The sequence below is a fragment of the Ammospiza nelsoni genome, chromosome 1 (assembly GCF_027579445.1).
Source record: "Ammospiza nelsoni isolate bAmmNel1 chromosome 1, bAmmNel1.pri, whole genome shotgun sequence".
NCBI classification, from domain to species: domain Eukaryota; kingdom Metazoa; phylum Chordata; class Aves; order Passeriformes; family Passerellidae; genus Ammospiza; species Ammospiza nelsoni.
The window spans coordinates 103,939,367-103,960,461 of NC_080633.1; the positions used below are offsets into that span (position 1 = coordinate 103,939,367).

The following is a 21,095-nucleotide window of genomic DNA, read 5'->3' on the forward strand; positions in this document are numbered from 1 at the left end:
AATTGGAGCACATACAGACAGACGTTTCCCAGGTGCCCGCCGGCTCCCGTCCCGCTCCCCGGGATGCGCGGTCCCTTCCCGGCGCATCTGGCTCTCCAGCGGTGCCCTCTGCTGGCGCTGCTGCCGCCGGGCTCCGCCGGGAGCGCCGCCCCGAGCCGGCAGGGCAGCGGGCACAGCTCCGCTCGGCCTCGGCCAGCGAAGGGCAAGGCCACGAAACGTCAGCCCCGGCCAAAACTCCGCTTTAGAAAAGCGCCCTTGTGCCCTCCTCAGGGCATTTTGTAAAGACAATTCGTTAGATAAAGAAAAGGAGAGGAAGATGAAAACAAAAGAATGTATTTAGTGCTGTACCTCGTTTTCTTCCAAAAAGGCAATTTCCACAAGTTGGGCAAAATAATTTTCTCGTTAAGTATCTACTAGGTCAGAGGGAAGCATGTACTTCACAGTGGTGTGTTAACAGCTGACACCATCTACCTGTTACAGACATGCACTGAATGACCCTGTGCAATCGTGGCTTGAGTCACAAATGAGAGCGGCTCTAGGGGTTAAGCAAGAGAGGGGTCTTGAGGCAGCAATCAGAGAGGAGAAGGCAGGCAGGCAAAGGAGAAAAGCTGAGGGTGCAGGCCCGGGGCAGGGGGTGAAGCAGGGCAGAAGGAAGCTCAGCCAAGGCAGCAGTGTGCATTTGGGCACCAAATGTGTCTGGCAACAGCATTTGTGGCTGCTGAAGGGTCTGATTCTATAAACCACAGCTCACTTGTCTTTGCAGTACACATGCTCACACACACTGATGGTACAGGTTTTGAGCCAGGCATTTCACCATTACAATATTCAGTGATGTTCCCCTCAGATTTTGCTCTACTTTTTTTCATCAGACTCTGAATAAGATTGTTTCCTGCAAAAAATGAACTCACCATACCCACTCCTCTGACCTCAGCCCCACTGTACCTGTTTGTCTTCTCCATCCTCACCAAGTTCACCAAGGATTGCAACAACTTTATCTCAAACTTGTCTGACCAGGTTCAGCATATTCTGTTGCTTCAGTTTTTTGCAAACTACCATCTGTTATCTTTGCTTTTTCTTGTTCCATTTCCAAGCTTTTCAACACATCTGAACTTACTGGCAGCAGACCAAGTGCTGACTTTGAGCAGATATCTCCAGCTGTAGGAAAAGTCCCATCTGCAGCTTCAGGCTGTCCCTTTGCCTCATTGATTTCCTTTTCTTTAGTTGCAATTGAGGCCTCAGCAGCATTTTCAGATGGTTTATCATCAGCTACTGCTGTTGAGGCAAGCTTACAGCTTGCAGTAGCTTCTCCTATTTCAGCTTTTGCTACATTTTTTGTGAGGTCTTCACTGCTTGCTTCTCCCACATCTTCTGTCTGCATTTCTTGCTCTTTACTCTCTTCCCTACTACTGGAGCCCACATTGATTGAGCACTCACAGTAATAATAACCAGATTCCTGCTTCTTCTTACGCATGGCACAGAGATCAATCCGACTGAAGAGCTCTGTGCCAAAGTGGCTGTCTTCATATTCTTTATACAGGTCTGCACAAATTTTCCTGAAGCCCTATTTATTCAAAGAGCAAGATGACATTATGTGTATAGTATAGGTGCACAAATACTCATGCACTTTAGGAAGGTGTGTCAAGTATTATCTTAAAACCCAGCAAAGAAAACACCACCCCACCCACCTCACACCTAATTAGGATAACAGCATCAACTTCATGTGGTAGTATTTAAGTTGATGCTGAGAAAAGCCAACCATTACAAATTAAAGTTATGGGAAGCTTGGCTTTTGCCCAATCCTCCATCTACTCTACCCTCCTCAAGAATAAAAAACATGGCAAATATACAAAATCAGATCAATTTAACCTACTGTTATTTAAATGCAACCACTTAATTTTAGATACTTCAGGCAAGTTCACAGCTACCATATATAATTATTCTGAATTGCCTTTAGGAGGGATTGCTTGATTTCAGCTAGAGTTCACCTTACTCAATTTCATCTTAAAGCTGTCTTAGCAGACTGAAAAATTAACCCTTCTCCTTGGTGCTCACTCTCCACAACAGTAATTAAAATGTTTGCTAAAGACAGGTTAGAAATAGAGTTCATGCACCTTCATCCCTGTGAAGAAATACTCAAAAGAAATTTAACTTGATGACTAACTAGGAAAATGTTCCAGCAAGGCAGAAAGGAAAAAGAAAACCTCAGCAGCTCTTAGATAGCTACCAAGCACTGTCAGTATCTCAATTGCCAAATGCTACAACAGTTGACACAACTGAAAGGGTACACTCCTAGAGATGTGTTTTTAAACACTGACACTTCTTTTCAGCCTAAGGAAAGTCACTTCTATTGCCATATCAAAGCACATGCTTAGAAATCATATGACTGTCAAGACCAAAAATCAGCAGCTCCACAGAGTGATTTCTTTGCTCTTCTCCCCCTCAACAAGTTTGTGCACAGCAGCACTAGCTGCCCTGTACAGGTGTCACTGGGGATGGATGAGAAACCCAACAATTCCATGGTTCCCAGGCCTTTAATTCAGACAGCAACAGGCTGCCAATTTATAAAAGGGGCTCCCACAAAGCATTTAGCCTATAGCAAACCACATATGCTAGGGGCACATATGGAGATGTAATGAAGGACAGATGAATCATTAAACAGAGAATAGTCTCCACCTCTCCTAACCTAATGAGTATGTGAGCTAACAAGGCTCCAAGGAGCTCCTTGCAGCACATTGCCTCAAAGAATTCTCAATCAGTTTGTTCAGACCTGCTTCCAAACACCAGGGGAAGAAAAAAAAAGAGCATTTTTTACAAGATTTCTTCCTCATAATGACAGACTTATTAGCAGGGGGATATGTGCAGTTCACAGCATGGAAATTGTGGGAGGACAGCCAGAACAGCCAGTGTCACCTGGGTAGAAGCAGATATAAATAGCTTCATAACCAAACTCATCAAACCATCAGGCACTGCTGCCTGAGGTGACTAAAACACTTGAAAGTTTAAATAAACCAACAACACACTTTTTCTGTGCCCCAGAGACACCCATGTGTCAGTCAGAGGCAGGCTGCTCAGGAGCCAGGAGCTGCTGTCACCCAAATGCCATGAGGTTCAAGTTCTGCTGAAATGCAGAGACACACTGCGCATGGGCTGTCTTCTGGGTAATCCAGGAGGATAATGGAAACCTGAGTAAGGTCACATCATTGAAGATAACTTATCAAGCAGCCAGAAGAGGGCAAGATTAGGACTGCCCTTCCATTAAAAAGCACCCAATATTTTAATACAAGTATGTGACTTGTTAATATTTGTTAAAAAGCATATTCTCTCACAACCCAGTGTAGTCCACAGCCAATTCTACACCTGCACCAAGTGAATCTACTTAGAACAGCATAAAAAGGAACAAGCAAACATTTTCCACTTTAGCACAGAGGCACTTGATCCACCACTTTGCTCTGGCAGAGGTGAGAGCAGGCAGTGCCCAGCACTAAAGGCTAACAGCCCACACTGTGTTGCCTGTGTGCTGGAGAAGGCTGTTACTACAAGTAATGAAGTGGATTCTCTTAAGAGGTGAACTGTTTCCTTTTGGCTCATTGAAAAGGTAGAGATCAAAACACCTGAAGAGCCCATATTTTTTATTTATGCCAGGGTCACACTGCCCATTTGGAACCTGATCTTCAAACAGCACATACTGCTCCTTCGGTAGCTATTCAGAATAAAAAGCACACAATCCAAGATCTCTCCAGCCTCTTGAGATATTTAGACACACAACTAAAGCCAAAGATGCACAGCTTCTCAAGGTGAAAGTTTACAGCTGTATCAGTTTTAAAGAGAACCAGCTGCTCTTTCCCCGCAAATGAGAACAAAGTCTGCAGCTACATCACCAGTATCATCACATACCTCTCATTAACAAATGTGCTTGAGATATAAAATATAAACTGCCTTAGCAATTACCTCTTAAGCTTCATTTAAGAAGCACTTCAACTGTGTGAAATACTTAAACAGCACACTTTCTTTGAGGAAACAGTTATTTATGGTATAAAGAAAGTAATTACAGCCAGTAGATGGCATCATAATAACTTAAGTGATATTTTGCCTTATTCATACTTTGGCATCTTCTAGTGTTTGGGAAGGCTGATTTCTCTTCTGCACTGTTTAGGAACGGGATATTATAAAAGTAATCAGTTTCCTTCTTTTTATTTGTCCTGTATTTTGAAAGAAATGCAGTAAGTGGTCTTTGAGTTTATATCTAGGTTTGAGCCTTACTAACCTCAGGGAGATTTGTACATGAACTTACAGAGTTCACATGCCCCCAATAATCAACTCAATATATGGTCTTACTCCAGTTTCACAACCCTAGTCTGTAAAATAATATTTTAGGAGCAATATTTTCATTGTGACAAATTCGCACAGAAACAAGTACTACTTTGTAAACAAGGGAAGAGCAGTGAATATTGTCTAGCTGAAGTCCGGGAAATTTTTGATATTGTTTCCTGTGAGATCTCCATAGAGAAAGCTGATGAATTATTAGCTGGCTAAACAGTGAGGTGGACTGAAAATTGGCTGAACAGCCAGTTCCCTATGGCAGTGATTGGTGGCACAAAGTCTACTTGGAGGCTGGTAACTAGAGATATACACAAGGGGCCAATACTGGGTCCAGAACTGTTTAGCATCTTCATTAAACATCTAGATATTGGGGCAGAGTGCACCCTCACCCTCCCACTAATTACAAGCTGGGAGAAGTGCCTGATCACTGGAGGGTACTGCCAACCAGAGGTATCTCAGTGGGCTGGAGAAATGAACTGACAGGTACTTCATGAGGCTGAACAAAAGCACAAAGGTCAGCCACAGGGGAGGAGTGAACCAGGCACGAGTACAGGCTGACAGCTGACTGTGAAGAAGCTTTGCAGAAAAAGGACCTAGAGGTTCTGGTGGACACCAGGCTGACCATGAGCCACTAGCATACCCTTGCAACAAAGGCAGCCAGTGGTGTCCTGGGCTGCATTAAGAGGAATGTTGCCAGCATATTGACAGAGATAATTCCCCTCTGCTCAGCACTGGTGAGGCCACACCAGGGACACTGCATCCGCTTCTGGGCATACCACTTGATATTCTAACATTCAAAGACCTATACACTTACATATTATATATATGTACGCAATGAGACAGCATACATAAATCATGTTATGAGACATTAGGCTATATTTAGTGCTAGAGATCAAAAGAGGAGAGCATGCAGGAAATTACAATTCTATTTTTTAATTTTAAATTTCATAGTAAGAGGAAGTGTGAAAATACTCCAGACAAGAGTCAACAGTAATTCCTACATGCCTACTGTGCGGTTTCTTTTGCATTAGACATTGCAGATGCCTCTGCTCATGAAAATCCCTATAGGCAGTATAAAAGAAAGTTCTGTGCTGGAGGCTCTATCAGTCCTAGCCAACTTTGATTTTATCATGTACACAAAAGGCTAATATCAAGTCAATACAAAGTACTTGAACAAGGTCATTTTCTTCAGCTATTATAGCTTTTTCTGTTTTCCTTTCTGCATGCTCCTCTAGTGTTTCAGGTTTGCAATATATTGACCTCATAAATACAAGTATTATTTCTGGAAACAAGCAGGACAGTATTCCACTGGGAAATGAGCAATCTAATCAGAGTTGTTTTTTACTTTAATTGTTTGTGATAAAACCCATACAATGGTGCAGGAAAGGTTAGAAAAGCACATCACACACTTCTAGTATAAATCAAGGCAGCCTGACTTCCAACATGACATTAATCTTGTTCTGAGGTAAATATTAGTCAGAAGACAAATATTGCTCAGAAGCCATCCTGCCCTGTGGAATCAGCTCGACATTGTTTTTGTGCAGATTTGACCAGCCACAATGGAGGGGAAGCAATCTGTACTCTACAAGAGTCATACAGAGTATTAACAACAGACCTCATTTCTTTCAGTCAGATATGAACAAACACAAATGTGTTGAGCAGCCTATATACAAGCTTTGTTAAATATGAGAAGTTATGTTGTTCTCCAGTTGCAGTGATTATTGCTTAGATCCCAAGGATCTCATTGAAGGAAAAGTAATCACTAGAACTGATCCCAGGAAAAATATTCTTACACCCAGTTACTTACCCTTCTTCTCAACCTTGATGCTTTAGAGAGCTTCAGGAAAGTCAGATGTGGTTTGAAGTCCTTACTTCCTGAAATGTCGAGATTCATTTCAATAAAGCATTCTTCCACAGCTTCTGGAAAAGGAAAATATAAGAAAGGAATAAGTAATAGTGGGGAGGTAGAGAAAAATATTTACAGGGGTGTTAGACAAAAAGCCACCATCCCTGTCTTGAGCAAGATGGTTAAAACACACCCCAGTAACCAGTTGCTGCACTACCACAGGCAACAGAAAAATTTGAGAAAAGTACTCAAAACCAAAGTTCTGCATAACATACAGACATAAGCTGTAAACCTGAGACTGGATCCAAACTTCTGTGTTTGCAACACAATTCTTCTGAATTCATAAATCCCCTACCAAATGGTGAGCTCAAGAAAGCATCTGTCCATGGCAGCCCTGCCAGGAGCAAGATGCAGCCACCACCAGCGGCCACAGCTGGGGTCTGTGGCACAACAGATTCTCCCCAGTTACTGCAAACAGCAATGCAAGAAGCAAAGAGCTTCCAGAAAAAAAAAAAAAAAGTGGCTAGATTCCCAAAACCACTACAACACCACAGCACTTAAAGCCATTCAGGAGGGAATATCACACAAACATAATACTCCTTCCCCAGACACAATTGTGATACAAAGTGTTTATGATGTCACTGGCTTAAAAACTTCAGTCACGTATTTATAAATCCATAAGGTTTTACCCTTCATAGAAAAAAATACATGGAACTCCAGGATTTATATTCTTCAAGGCCTTTCAGCTAAAGATTTTAATGACAAGTCAAACCAAGTTGGACTGTTCTTGGTTTTCACGGATTTTGGGGATGCAGAGTCTCAAGTACAGCAAGGTAAGGTTTGCATGAGGCAGATGCCTACAAGTCTGGCAAAAACTAGATGCTTTGCTCAACAGTTAAGCTTAAACAATGAGAAGTAATTCCAAAATTACAATTAAAGCCTTGGCTAAGGCTGGAGTACTTCTATACCTTGATTGTATAAAGCAGATAAAATGGGGGGGGGGGGGGGGGGAAGAGGGGAATTTAGCATTTTATGGAAACCTGCAGCATTTGTAGCTCTTCCAGTCAGATCCCCCCCATCTTGACATCCTTTTCTGTTACTGCTAAATTGCCTAGGCACTGAAAGAAGGAGGTTCAATGTTGAAACTGTGTAAAAAATAGCATATTACATAGCAGTTGAGTGCCTTTTTTGAAATCCCCTGCTTCCATTTCATTTTTCCACCTATCAGGAAGTTTCACTACATGTGTCTTCACTAGTTTGTCATATGCATTTGTATCAAGGCCAGGTCTCTGGCTTGAAGTTCAGCTAATTAATAGTTTAAAATGTTTCTTCTCAGAGTATTTATGAGGGAACAGCAGCTGGGGCTGTCTGATCACTTTGCCAAGGCAACTGCTTTTTATATTTTCCATCTGGAAAACACAAGGAATAGGATCCAGTTATCCAAACAAGCATCTAATGTCCTTTTAGGTGCCCTACAGGATGTCCACCTGGCCTCCAGCTGCTGCTGCAGAAGGTACAGCCAGGCTGTAGGTCTGCTGTGAGTGCTGCAAATACCTTAGGGCATCTGAAAATGGTCCTAGGTGATTATGGTTAGGTATCAAACAACCTAAAGTGCCCCTGCTACTTTGTCAAAAAGTACACATTAACATGAAGAATTTCTGTATATTAAGTCTTTGTTCCCATGTCCGTTGGTCAAAGCACAGCAAGCCCCAGAGAAAAAACACCACAGAAGAGTGTCTAAGCTCCTTCTAAAGCAAAAAGCCTTTCCCCATGCATCATCCAGCATGCAACCTCCCCTAGCTGCATAAAAAGGAATCAGGTAGATATTAACCTAAGAAAAAGTCTGAGAATAGCATCTCCTCTTGGTTGCCACCCAGCCTCCAGAACAGCTGGAAGGGGTTCTTAATAGAAGGTGAAGGTCTTACTGCCATGAGCAGATTTTCATCAGAAAAGCAGATGGTGGAAGAAAGGTCAAGGCCAGAAATCATCTTTAAAAAGTAGGTATGGTGACAAGGCTGCAGGCTGGTGTGCCCTGTCCATGCCAGGCTGGCACTCAATTCTCCAGACACTGTCTTCTCTAGCTGTATGAAAAATATCCTACAAAAGTCCCAAGACATCCTAAGCAAGCAGTATCTTTTCTTCAAAGTGGTTGAGGCCACTAGCAGCAAGATAAACCCAGGAGCACTCAGAATTTACCAATTAATTGCAGTTAATTGATCTAGAGATAGGTTAACTCTCCACTTTAAACTGAAGTCCATGATGCAGTACCAAAAGCAGATGGAGGGCCAGTCACCTGGCCAATGTCAGGAACACTTCAGAGGCTAAAAGATTTCATTAGAGCAGGCAGAACCCTTAAACTTGCTGACAAACCATCGATAAGGACATGATGAGGCGGAGACAGCTGACAGGAGTGTCTTGACCTTTGCCAGCCAAATCACTGGCCCATCATGCTGCTCAAAAAACCAGCATTTAAAATTCACACCTAGCTCATGACAACAAAAAATATTGACTAAAAGGTAAGGAAAAAAAATCACTCTTCATTGTATAACAATTAATTCAATTGCTTTGCTGAGAGAAGGGGAGACAAAACCCCATCTCTTTGCAGATGTCATTGAAAGGACAGACTTTGATACATATTTGCATAATTCCCAGACTCATTAAGTTCTTGAAATGGTCAGAAGTTATGCAGAATAGAACAACACTGGAAGCTACAACTCTCTGAATAGCAAAATCATTGTTAACAGAGTTAACAGCTTGAAAACTGGCAGCTTGTCTCCCAGTCAAGGAATTATTTCAGGCAATCAGTGAACAATCATACTGCATTAAAAACACAAGTACTGGCAGAATATTCCCAGGGCTTGCAATCAAATTTTTTCTCCTCTATCTAATTAAGGGGTTCAGATCAGAAGATAGATATTAGGTTTCCCTGAAGATGCAGGTTATACAGGCAGAGAAGATGAAGGATCTGCCACCCACTATTGCAATGGCTTTTAGAGCTAATGCAGGTCCAAGATGATATTTAAAGAGCATCATAGCATACATGCTGCAGAACCAAAATTAAACACTTCTGATGGTGATAAAATAGCATGATAAAGATGGACCTTGTATGGTATGACTCATTGGGAACAAAATTCTCAGTTAAGCAAGACAATGAGTCCAGGGGAAACCAGTCACTTTCAGATGAGGAGTGAGGTATTCATTTCTGTATCTTTCAGGAGTGAGCAAAGAGCCAAGCCAATTCAGTGCTGTCAAAACAGTCAAACCGGGCATCAAGAAAATCAATCAGTCCCTTATTTCAATGGCACTGAATTGAATATATATTGTAGACAGGCATGTACCAAATATGATCTTACAGGAAATTGCATCATCTGCCTTCTTTGTTAACTTCCAGTCAAGATTATTTCCAGTTAAAGCCTTGAGAAGAAGCAGTTTGTGCATGGGCAAGTTTGTTGAGGTTGTAGTCCTAATAATTAGGGACAACATCAGAAAAGCACAGCTGCTTTGAGTCAAAATTAGCTTTGGGATGGATGGAACAATAAGAGAAGTGAAAGCCAGAGTCAAGCAAGAAGTAATGGATAATCAAGTGGCAAATTTTATATAGCTGAGGCAAAGAAGCTGCTCATAAAAGACATTTGTCTAATTATATCACTGACTACTTAAGAGGTAAAATAAACAGGAGGATAAGAACTATAATACCAAAGCTGAGAACTGGAGGAGGTCAGAAACAGCATCAACAAAAGGAAAAACAGACAGCTCCGAGAATCATATTTTTTCAAGTTTACACAGTGTCTTTGTATTGCATGACTCTCTGAGAAACATTAGTTGAACTATACTTCCTTTTTGCTTAGTATGAAAATAGCAAGGAAACATAATGTATATTGATTATTTCTGTTCTGTTGGGATGGAAGCCCAGGACACAGATTAGGTTCTGCATTGCAGGCTAAAGCAGGTCCTAAAAGCAGAACTGGGTAGGGAGAAAGAAGAGAGTATCAAGCCCTTCTGAAACTTTACTCAGATGCAGGTAGGCAGATCAAAAATCCAGAACATCTCATAAACCCTTCAGTGCTTTGGGAAATTAGAGCAGAGGACAAGCTATTCTTACACTTCTGTTTCATCTTCTACAGTGGAAGGAAAAGACTGATTGCTGGCGCTATACACACATATGCAGACAAATACTGATTTCTGTCACCTCCCACCCCAGAGGTACTTATGATTTCATGCATATTCCAGTTTAAAGGAAGTTCTTGTATAATCAGCTGGGGCCAACACTTAATAAGCTTTCATATTATTGAATGAGCAGAGCCTCAGCTAGAGGTGTCACTTTGAACACTGTGCACACCTCAGGCCTGTGAGATTCCAGCTGCAGAGCAGGTTAAGTTAGATTTGCTGTGTGATCTTCACATGAATGTCTGTGCATCTCACTTGTTCCATACTAGAACAGATAACCTTATTTTAGGCCTATCGTTCTGCAGGAACCCAGTTGTTGGCTTCATATTTAACAAGTAAGAAAGAGAGGAAATGAGAGGAAAGGCAGCACATCACAGCCGTGCACAACAGCTTGGGCCAGTGCTGACAGGAGCTGCTGGACTCCACAAACTGGTTTATTAAAAGTGCTAGAGAATGAGGTTTTGTACTTACCTGCAATTCTGCTAAGCATTTTCTGGTCTTCCTCCAGCATTTTCACATATAGCACTTGGTTATTAAACTCTCCAATCCCATGGAATGTCAAATTAAGGTCTTTACCCTGCAAGATGTCTTCCACTTTAGTCTTGCTTTGCTTCAGTGCCAGAACAGCCCTTAAAAGTAATCAATAGATAAATGCTGAAAGTTATTAGGTTGTTTACATATTGAAATATTGTTTTTATTGCTAGCCAATATACCTGATTTTGACCACTCTGCAGCACTATGCAAGGTATCACAGGCACACTTGTATTTAATTTCATGCTAATTCTTTTGTAACAGTTAGAAGATTTCAAATAAATTACATCTTTCACTTCAACCTTAGCTTATGTATTAGAAGTAAGTTTTGTTAGTGAAGTGAACATTCAAAATATTAACATTGCAGAAAAACTATGAATATATGCTACTGAAGAGCCAAAAAGGATAAAATGGAACTTGTATTTGTGGTATGTAGTTTAAAACTTTATCACTGTCATTTTCAACTGGTTGACTAATTTTATTCTTGAACTAAAACAAATTCACTCTCCCATCTGAAACAGAATTAGAATTTTTCTCCATTATATCCTCCTATTTCAGTCTAGGTAAAAAGTATCAGATTGATGGTTATGTTCTCAGCTCTGCATCCCATGTTAATAAAGCTTAAATATGCACCTTGCTGTGCACAGAAACCTCAAAAAAAGTGAGTTATCCAAAGGCATTAATACTGCAAATTAAAATATTTTTCTTAAAGACACAGAAAAATATAATTAAATTTCTAAATATAGATACGAAGAATTCCAAGAACTTAACACCTGCTGAAGTTTTACCCTGGTGTCTCAGGAAGGGGAATCCTATCAGTCTTCAAACTGAGTTTGACCAGAAGCCTTCTACTAAGGTTTCATGCTTCTAACAAACTGCAGCATGATTAAGGATGGCAGGATACCATCTTGTAGCTTCCTGGGCCTTCTGCAGCCACATTTACTTTATCATTACACCTAAAACAAGTTTTGAGTGCATTCATTCCACTCTTTAAAAATCTTGGACCTATGTAACATACAAATAGAAATCCAGACAGTAAAACCCACACAGTACTTACTAGTGCCCTTTGGAAAGCCTCTTTAATGCATATAAAGGCCACTTCACCCAGCATTGTGAACAGCCCTCACCACCACACTGCAGTTACTTCAGCTATAATGGTATAAGGGCAGCTTCTTTCCAAGACTCATGGGAAGCCAGCAATAAAGATATAGCAAGGACAGGACTGAAGTTGAAAAGAGTGAATTCTTTGCAGAGGATTTTGAGTTTTCCACCTTAATAAGCATGGCTGACCTAGTCCTTCATTTAAGTTCATAATGTCTAAGCAAAAATTAAATACTACTAAGACAACTTCTTCCATCAAATGGTTTCTGTTGCAAGGGACCTCAAATATCAACTATTTCCAACCTTCCTGCCATGGGTCAGAACACCCTACAGGAGATCAGGTTACCTAAAGCCTCATCCAGACTGCTTGAATATTCCACAACATCTCTCTGTTCAAAGGCCTCACTTTAGCAAAGAATTTCTTATCAGTATCTAATCTAAACCTGCCTTTTTCCAGCTTGAAGCCATTCCCCCTTGTCCTATGTCAATGTAAAAAGTTCTGCTCCAGCTGCTGCCCTTAGATTTGAAGATGCCTCCCTCCCCCTGTGAGGGGCTGGGCCAGCTGTATCAGCACCAATTTAAAAAGCGAGAAGGAGTTAAGCCCAAGGCAGTCTTTCATATGACAGCACAGAGCAGTGGCCACTGAACCACAGCCTCGTTTAGAGGAGCTGTGGAGGCAGGTAAAAGATACAGGATGAAAAACGTTTGGCAAGGCAGGTCTGCATTTCATTAGGTATGTCCATTATTTTTACATTACAGACACACATCCACTCTTAAGTTCATTAACACTACTTAGCTCCACTCACCTCCCTAACCAATTGATTCCCATTTTGATTGCTGGTCTCAACTAGCTTCCTATCCTCTTGGACATCAGCCTGCCCAGTCAGCAGCACTGGCACAGGGTTTTATTACTGAATTACTGTACACTGTATTCTGCATGTCTCCTTAGCCCATATAACTCTCCTAATTTTTTCCTTCAGACCCTAAAAAAAAAAAGTCTCCAGAATGAAAAAATAAAGCAGGTAACTTCAAAATAAGGCACATATAAGCCTGTCGTATGCATCTTAATCATGCTTAACTGGTGCTGCCTGTATGGGCAGGAGAGGTTCTTTCCTAGTCATATTGGGTTTGTTGACACCTTTCCAGCTAGGCATTCTGTTTTACACCCCAGCAGATCCTGTGTGACACTCATATGGTGTTGAGGCCTGTTTTTCATTCCCATGCTGATAGGTGCCAGGGCCCCTGGAGAAAGGGCTGTTCTCACCAGGTTCCCACCTCTACCACATGATGCCTTCCCAGGCACATAAGGGCCTTTCCTTTCTGCCTCCTTATGTCAAGGAGTTCCAGGTTTCCCAGTGTGGTACAGTAAGATAAGGCTTAGGGAAAAAAACTGCAGCAGACTGGCATTATTTTCTGGACCTTTCTTTCAATTCCAGCCTTCCTGACCACAGGGTAGGTTTTCTCAGTCATCTGTCAATAGCTCCATCTTAATTCACAGGGCCCCAGCAACAGCCCACTGCTCAAATTCAACAGGAGAGCAGCTTGGGAAGGAACTAGGCAGACTTTTTGTTTTTTTCTTAATGCAATGTATCTTCACAGCTAACATTTTCCAGCTGATAAAAGTATGGCTGAGTTGAAAAGCTATGGTTTCTCAAAAGAAAGCAGCTCAGGGAAGCTTACATCTGTTGAGCTAATTTGTGGTAGTAACACAGTAAGAAAGCAGTAATACTATTTACAGCCACACTACTTTTTCTCTTCACCCTGTGGCAGATAAGAAAATTTCCATCTCTGATGCATCACAGCTAGCTTTTGTAAAGATCTTTCCCCACAGGTACTGAAAGCAAGCCAGACACTGATAAAAAAAGTTTAAGAGGAATTGTGTGTAGGCTCTAATAAAACATAATGATTCACAATAGCAGCAGTAAGGTTACCACATTTACAGAAAAATTAGCTGCTCTTGAATTTGGCAGGATTCTTACTTTTTCACTTCTTCTTCTGTTCCCAGATGAGCTACTATTATAGTAAGGTGCATAGTTTGAACAGGGAGAAGAGCTCTTGACAGGTCAGGTTCTTTAGAGAATATGAGTTCTTGAACATCTTCAATTCTGTCCAAAATCTGCAGTGGAGTAAATAGAAGAAAGAAATCAATTTTCATTTTGAAATGCCTACACATTACTGGAAAAAATTCAGAATGCCAAAGATTTACACAACCAGAAATGCAACTCAGTGTTTAAGCCAGGAACCCACAAAGCCACCTTCCTCTCCTCCCCACCCCAGATTTATCATGCAGCAACTTTGAGTTTCATACTTGATTTTTCAGGAATTGATTTATCTATTTTCCTTTTTAAAAGCCTACAGGCTCAATTCATAGCTCTCCTGTGAACCAGAAGCCCCAGATCTTGAAGTAGGTGTGAATCTGACCCTAAGAATGTTAGATAAAACTCACAGCACTGTGTAAATATTAATGGGATCTTCATGCAGTTGTCACTTGTTAATAGACTGTGGAAATTAAATGGCATTTCCATAATTAATCTTATGCCATTTTCTGATTACAAGTTTGATCACAGATTAAACTGATATCTCTTCCCAAAAGAAAAATGTAACAGCAAACGAAGTAAGAAAAGGCTGGGTAAACCTGCTGTTTTCTGAGCCAGTGTTTCTCAGAACTGTGGCCTATTTCTGGCTCTTGTGGATCTATCTATGCCTTTACACAATTGACTCCAAAGATTTTTCTTTTTTCGATATGTGCTGTTAAGGTTTATAAGCCAGCCATGGGAACAGGCAGGAGAGAGAATAATTAATTTATGCAGCTACTAAGTATCTGGTGGAATCCCAAGTTACAAAGCAATAATTTATAGATTTTCAGGTTATTTCAGTGAGAAAACTCTGCCTTACATGCCTAGGTGCTCACACATGTTAGAGCTGCCCTTTATCCTTACACAGATCGAAACAGCTGGGTCAATATGCTTTTGTTTTGCAATCTTTCTCCATAAAGCCTAGCAGCCATTGTGCAGCCCAGTAAATAGTCCCACAACCTGCACATCAGAGGAGATTAGCATAAAAAGTTGCCAATAAACACGAGGATAAAAGCCTCACACAATCAAAATAACCAATTGAAGATACAAACTCCCTGAATTCACCGACCCTTACGGTACATTTTTCACTGACTGTACATTAAGTTAATTCCTACTGCAACTGAAGCACAATTTATTTCAGCCTGCTATTTACAGCATATGTTTAGATTGTGAAAACATTGAGCAGGAATCAAGCCATCAAGCTGTCTGACCACACAAACAACAACCTTTGCCTCAACAGACTAGGCTAAGTATTAACAGTAATTCTACAAAAGAGCCTCCTGTTGTTCTCCCTTCCCCACTCTTTCCAAGAACATACTTCAAATAAGAAAGAAGATCCTTTTGCATTTCAGTTTGAGGCTCAGGCATCTGGGAAGCTGAATTTGAGTGAAATTCTCTCACACAGATATTTAACTATTACAGAGCAGTGTTAATGTCTTTTCTTATCTCTTCTTCTTATCTTCACAACTTCCTGCTCCTACTCCCATGGGAACAGTCTACCCTATCACTACACTTTTTTTTTATTTTTTGGTGCATCAATCTTTAGCACTTTTCTATAAATGCTGTATAATTGATGGGATAGCTGGGGGGTTTTTGGGAAGTGCAGAGCAGGAAGGAAGCACTTAAAATGGAGTACTGAAAGCCTGAGACCACAACATTCTTAGATTCAATCCAGTACAAGCCTGGTGTCCAGCCTCCCAGAACCCTGCTCAGACACAAAGACCAAAGAGCAGTGCACCCACCAGGACTGGAACAGGGCTTTTCCTTTCTACTCTTGAAAGGGAGAAATATGTTGACAGCCCTAAGTCCTGCCACTTGTAGAGCTCTCTTAAATAATTAAGGCAAATTAATTCTTTCCAAACACTAAAAACATCTTTAAAACCCTCCTGTTATAGGCAAGGTCTACAGAGCAGCAGAAAACCAAATTGTATGGTCAGTGAGGTCAGGAACCTCTGCTTTAGAGGTAAGAGCATCTAAAATTGTCAAAACACTATTACATGTGCATGTACATGTGTTGTGTATATACACAGACATTTGGCCAGCAGGTCGAGGGAGGTGCTGCCACCCCTCCACTGCATTTGGGGAGACCCCACCTGTGGTGCTGCATCAAGATCTGGGGGCCCCAGCACAGGAGAGACTTGTTGGGATGAGTCCAGAGGAGATACACCAAGATTACCAGATGGATGAAGCACCTCACCTCTGGGGAAAGGCTGAGACAATTCTGTTTGTTTCTGTTCTGTTCCTTTTGGAAAAGGAAGTACTTCAAAGTAACCTCATTGCTGCCTTTCAGGAGCTAAAGCAAGACCAAAAGACAGATAGAGAGGGACTTCTTACAAGAGCATGGAGTGACAGGACAAGGAAAAAGGAGATTCAAACTGGAAGAGAGTAGGTTTAGATGAGATATTAGGAAAGAATTATTGATTGTGAGGGTGGTAAGGTACTGGAACAAGTTTCCCAGAGGTTGTAGATACCCCATTCCTGGAAATTCTCACAGACAGGTTGAATGGAGCTCTGAGCAACTTGGTCTAGTCAAAGGTGTCTTTGCCTATGGCAAGGGGGTTGAAACTAGATCCCTTCCAACTCAAACTATTCTATGATTTCTTTACCCACACTATGTACATATGCCAGCTTTACAGTACTGCACTCTTCAGTGCTTCTTTCAAGGCCTCACACAGGAGAGTCAGGTCACTGACACCCGTAAGGGTAGCACTTCAGAGGAACACAAACTTGGAATATCTTGGGCAAAGCCTCCAAACAGGGATGCCAGAGCTGCCAGATTACCAGAGCTCATGTGAATGCAGGGACATCTGTAAGAGTACAATTTGAGGAAAAAAAAAGGAAAAGGAAAAAAGAGAGAGAGAAAAGATAAGGAAAAAAAGAGGTGAAAGACATTAATTGGGCTGTGCAGGATGTGGTCCCAGGCCATATATTAAGAACACCCAAATCTCATTAAAATAGCAGAATAAGTTAAGCATTCATGACCCTTTAAGCTGTTCCATGATGTCATTCCTCAGATGGCAGGAAAGTTTCCAGTTTCTAGCTTAGATTTATTCTTTGCCCACTTCATACCCATTTGTTCATCTGCCAACATTGTCTTCAGCTTACACAGTCACTTTCCCTTCCTGGCATTTATCTTCCTGATGTGCTCTGCACTTTTGTTCACCTCTCAAAAGCCAGTCATATGTAGGAATCACAAAAGTTATATGAGGCCATCCTCCAGATAACCTTCAAAGATCATTTTCTGCCCAAGACAAAGCCAGAGCAAATAATTGCCTACCAAGAGGAAGGCACCTTTGACGCCTCCCTCTAACACATGCATAAGTGTTTTTACACTTAACTTAGGGAAAAACAAAAACTCAGAAACCTGCCAAAGCAAGCTACTGTGCTGCAACGGCTTGTCACACTGGAGAAAAAAAAGGAACAATTCTGAGCAACAGATACATCATTCTTACTTAATTATTGCCTTTCAGCAGCATAAATAGTCATGCCAGATACTGCATGAAAGCTTAAGCTAGGAAAAAAAAAAGGAACCAAGTTATATACTGCAACAAAAAATATCTATTTTGTTCATTGGGAAACACACCATAAACTAGTAGTGGACGCTGATAGTAGAATGGTCTATTTTCACTCTGTAAAAGACAAAACCTGAATATTAACTTGTCTGAACATTTTTATAGGAAGAGATACCAAGATACATATATATAATAAAAATATTAGTAATTTACAGATTTTATATCCTGTTTCTCCATTTTGCCAATGCTAGCTGAGCACAGAATTTTCTGATTCAAATTAAGATTTTTCCCCTGCCTGTCTCCCTCAGGTGGAATAGTCTGCTCATTGTCTTGGCATTTCAAGGCTACTCTTTCTCTTCATACAACATTTGAGTGCACAGTCATCTGCTGCTGCTACATAAAGGCCATGGGGCACCCACCTCACAGTGCTGCTGTTCCACAATGCTGGAACAGAATCCCATCCAAGCTCCCTTGGGATAACAGCAGATACTGGGACAAAGTGAGACCTGTCTCTGCTTTTGCTTACCTTGAGCAGCTGCAAAAAAACCCCCATTGCCATCTGCAGGTAACAGTGGTCTGTGAAAGGCTAAAGGTTAAAAAAAAAACTGTCCATAAAGGCTTTGCAGTGCTGCTTTGGAAATGAGACATTCCATAGTCTTCTATCACAAAGCTTGGAATGAGCTTTAAAATTCACAGCAGCAGAATGGGAATAAGTAATTCAACGTGAGCCAGTATCTTCCCACTTTCTTTACAAGTACAAAGACTTGTGCAGAAGTTATCTAAGATTCATTGGAAGTCCCTAACTAGTAAATAAAGTGTGAAATCTCTCTCTCCAGCCATTGTATCATTTTTGGAATTTACTTCCATGGATCATAAGACAGGGCTTGTAGCAGCCAAGCCCAGCAGGACTGTATGACTTATTTCAAAAGCAGCATTTACTGTGGTGACTGGAACACTTTAGGTCTCCCACAAAGCCTCTAGAAGAGAATATGTCTATTTGTATTTCCACTGTTTGCTGCACTTTGGTTTAACATTATGGAGGTGAAATGATCTGTTGCTTTTTCTAACACTGCTTAAACATGGGAGTCACGGAATACAGCACACCTTGAAGTATGAGCATAGAGACTGCACTCATGGATTCTTGAAATTAACCATCTATCTAGGATCTCAGGGCAAGTTTATTGGATAAAAGATGGAGAAGAAAAAACAGATCAATTCTCTATAATCTTCTGCAGAAGAGAAGGAAATTCTCATTGTCCACTGTGAACTTTGGTGGAAAAGACTATGAACAAACAAATCAATATCCTTGCACTAAATACAGCCCTAAGAAAATGTAGGATGGGACAACACAAGATGAAAGCCAGGTCTTTTTTTTTAAAAAAGATTACAAAACAGAAAATACTAGTGATGAGAGACCCCACCTCAGACCCTATAGAAAGGGCAGTGACAATCATGGAAGTGATATTTATTTTTTTTCTTTCCTAGCAGTAGTTGAAACATGGATGTGTATAATCACAGCTCTACCTACAAAAACAAGGCACAGTACCTAAGGGTTGCTATGAGGAAGTTAACTCCATCCCAGACCCAGCAAACCACTTGTGGTAAGCAGGCAGAATTTGATTACTCTTGGCTTGTTAAGCACCCTTGCAACTAAGACAGGAAATTAAGCCTAAGTTTAAAGTTAAGTTTTTTAATAAAACAGCTAATTCAAAGTACCTGATCATCTGTTATTGGAATAGCAACAAAATAATTTGGAGACTCTCTCAGACGTTTCTTAGACTGTTCTCGTGCTAGGTCTTCCTTCTGGTCTTCTACAATCCCCCTGGGCCCTTCTCGGATATTACCTTGCTCCTGTCTCATCACAGTATGTCTCTGGTCTTCCTTTTGCAGAGGCTGGTCTGCTTCTGGCTGTTCCTGCTCTTGGCTCTGGTCCCGCAGCTGCTCCTCTGTCACCATCCCATTCAGGTCTGCTTTGTCTCCAGCCTGCATGTCATGCACCTTCACCACTTCTGCTCTTTCCTCTTGGCACTGGTCCTGCTGGGGTTTTTCCACTTCTCCTTGATCCTGTTTTTGGCTCAGAACCCCCTGTGGCACCAGCTCCACCACAGCAAGCTCTGTCTCACCTTCAGATCTTATCATCATCCCTCCCTGATTTTTTGGGAGGGTCCACTGTTCTCCATTATCTAACACTTCCTCACCTTGGTTCTGGAGGAAGGTTACCTCTTCTGGGTCACAGCCCAACTGCAGCTGCACAGTGACCTTGATGCCAGCAGTGCCTTGTCCCCACTCCTGGGGCTGTAGCTGTACAGTTACTTGTGGGAGAGATGGCCCTGGGCCCTGCTGCTGGAGCTGCACCTGCACAGTCACTGATGGGGCTTCCCATCCTGGGCTTGGCCTCTGAGGCTGCACCTGCACTGTCACCTCCGGGCAGTCCCACCCCTGGCTCATGCTCTGGGGCTGCACCTTGACAGTCACTTTTGGGAGCTCCCAGCCTGACTCTGTTGGTTGTGGTCCCATGTCTGGGGCCGTGCCTCCTTGCCCTGGCTGCCTCTGTGGGTGCACATGGATATCATTCCCTCCTTGAGGCTCTTGAGCAGAGGGCAGTAGCTGTGCTGCTGAGGAATGGTCTTCTTGCTCCTGCTGTACTGGTGAGATTTGCTGAGTTCCTTCTGGGCTTTCATCCACCTGAATGGGTTCCTGAACCACTTCTTGAGGCTGAGCTCCCTCTGGACTCCCATCTACCTGAACCATCTCGTGATGCCAGCTCCTGCACAGTTCCCGTTTTATCTCCTTCATCCTATAACACCAAAGATTTCTTCTCCTAGGCTGGGGGTTCTCCAAGATCCTCCTCCTCTTTCTTTGGGGTTTGAAGTACTTTTTTAAAGGAACTGGGGGAAAAGAAAAGAAAAGAGCCTAACAGTTATTTTTTAAAAAGCATTTCTTGCAGTAGTTGAGTCTGGGTTCAGTTCTGCAATTGGACTCACTATGGGGGAGCTTTAACCCGGTCAAACAGCCCAGTCTAAAAACCTCTGGAGAGCCTGACAGAAGATTGAACTGCTGCTTCTAGTCACTGTACTGTGGTCTTGACTTCTGCTCCTACCCTGATTAGGTCTCCCATGCTTTAAAGCATGAGTACACCATTTCACAGCATGCAGCGCCACAGAGACAGAGGCCTTATCAAAGGACTGCAGGTGTGTTGCCTAGAGGTGGTTACTCACAGAGACTGAGAATAGCCTGAGCCAGACTCAGAGGCTGAATTCATACAGAAACCAGATTGCCTGTGAAGCTCTGGTCTCCTCTAACTGCAGCATGTTGCCATCTAATCAGACCTGCACACACGACTTTTTTCTTTCCTGTGGATACATTTCAGTTTTTTTCTACAGCAAACTGCTGCCACGTCCTCATTTGTCTTAATGCCTCCCATTCACCCTGTGTCATTCCCTTTTCCTCTTCTGTGAAGCTGCAAAGGGAGATGCTTTTCCCACCCATACTGTTAAGATAAAAGTAGTGAAGGCACTGAAAGAGCAAAAGGAATTTTTCTTC

At 41.8% G+C, this 21,095-nt stretch overlaps 1 protein-coding gene across 1 annotated transcript in view; it reads right to left on the reverse strand.

The window, feature by feature from the left end:
• Positions 1-829: 829 nt before the first annotated feature.
• LOC132076008 (uncharacterized) overlaps positions 830-21,095 on the reverse strand; it is a 32,689-nt gene continuing 12,423 nt past the window's right edge. Inside the window, exons 2-6 of the mRNA XM_059476848.1 lie at positions 19,269-20,440; positions 13,945-14,081; positions 10,805-10,962; positions 6,128-6,240; positions 830-1,561 (exon numbers count right to left, since the gene is read on the reverse strand). Coding sequence (XP_059332831.1) covers positions 992-1,561; positions 6,128-6,240; positions 10,805-10,962; positions 13,945-14,081; positions 19,269-20,348 — 2,058 coding nt within the window. The 5' untranslated portion in view covers positions 20,349-20,440 and the 3' untranslated portion in view covers positions 830-991. The remainder of the gene's footprint in view (positions 1,562-6,127; positions 6,241-10,804; positions 10,963-13,944; positions 14,082-19,268; positions 20,441-21,095) is intronic.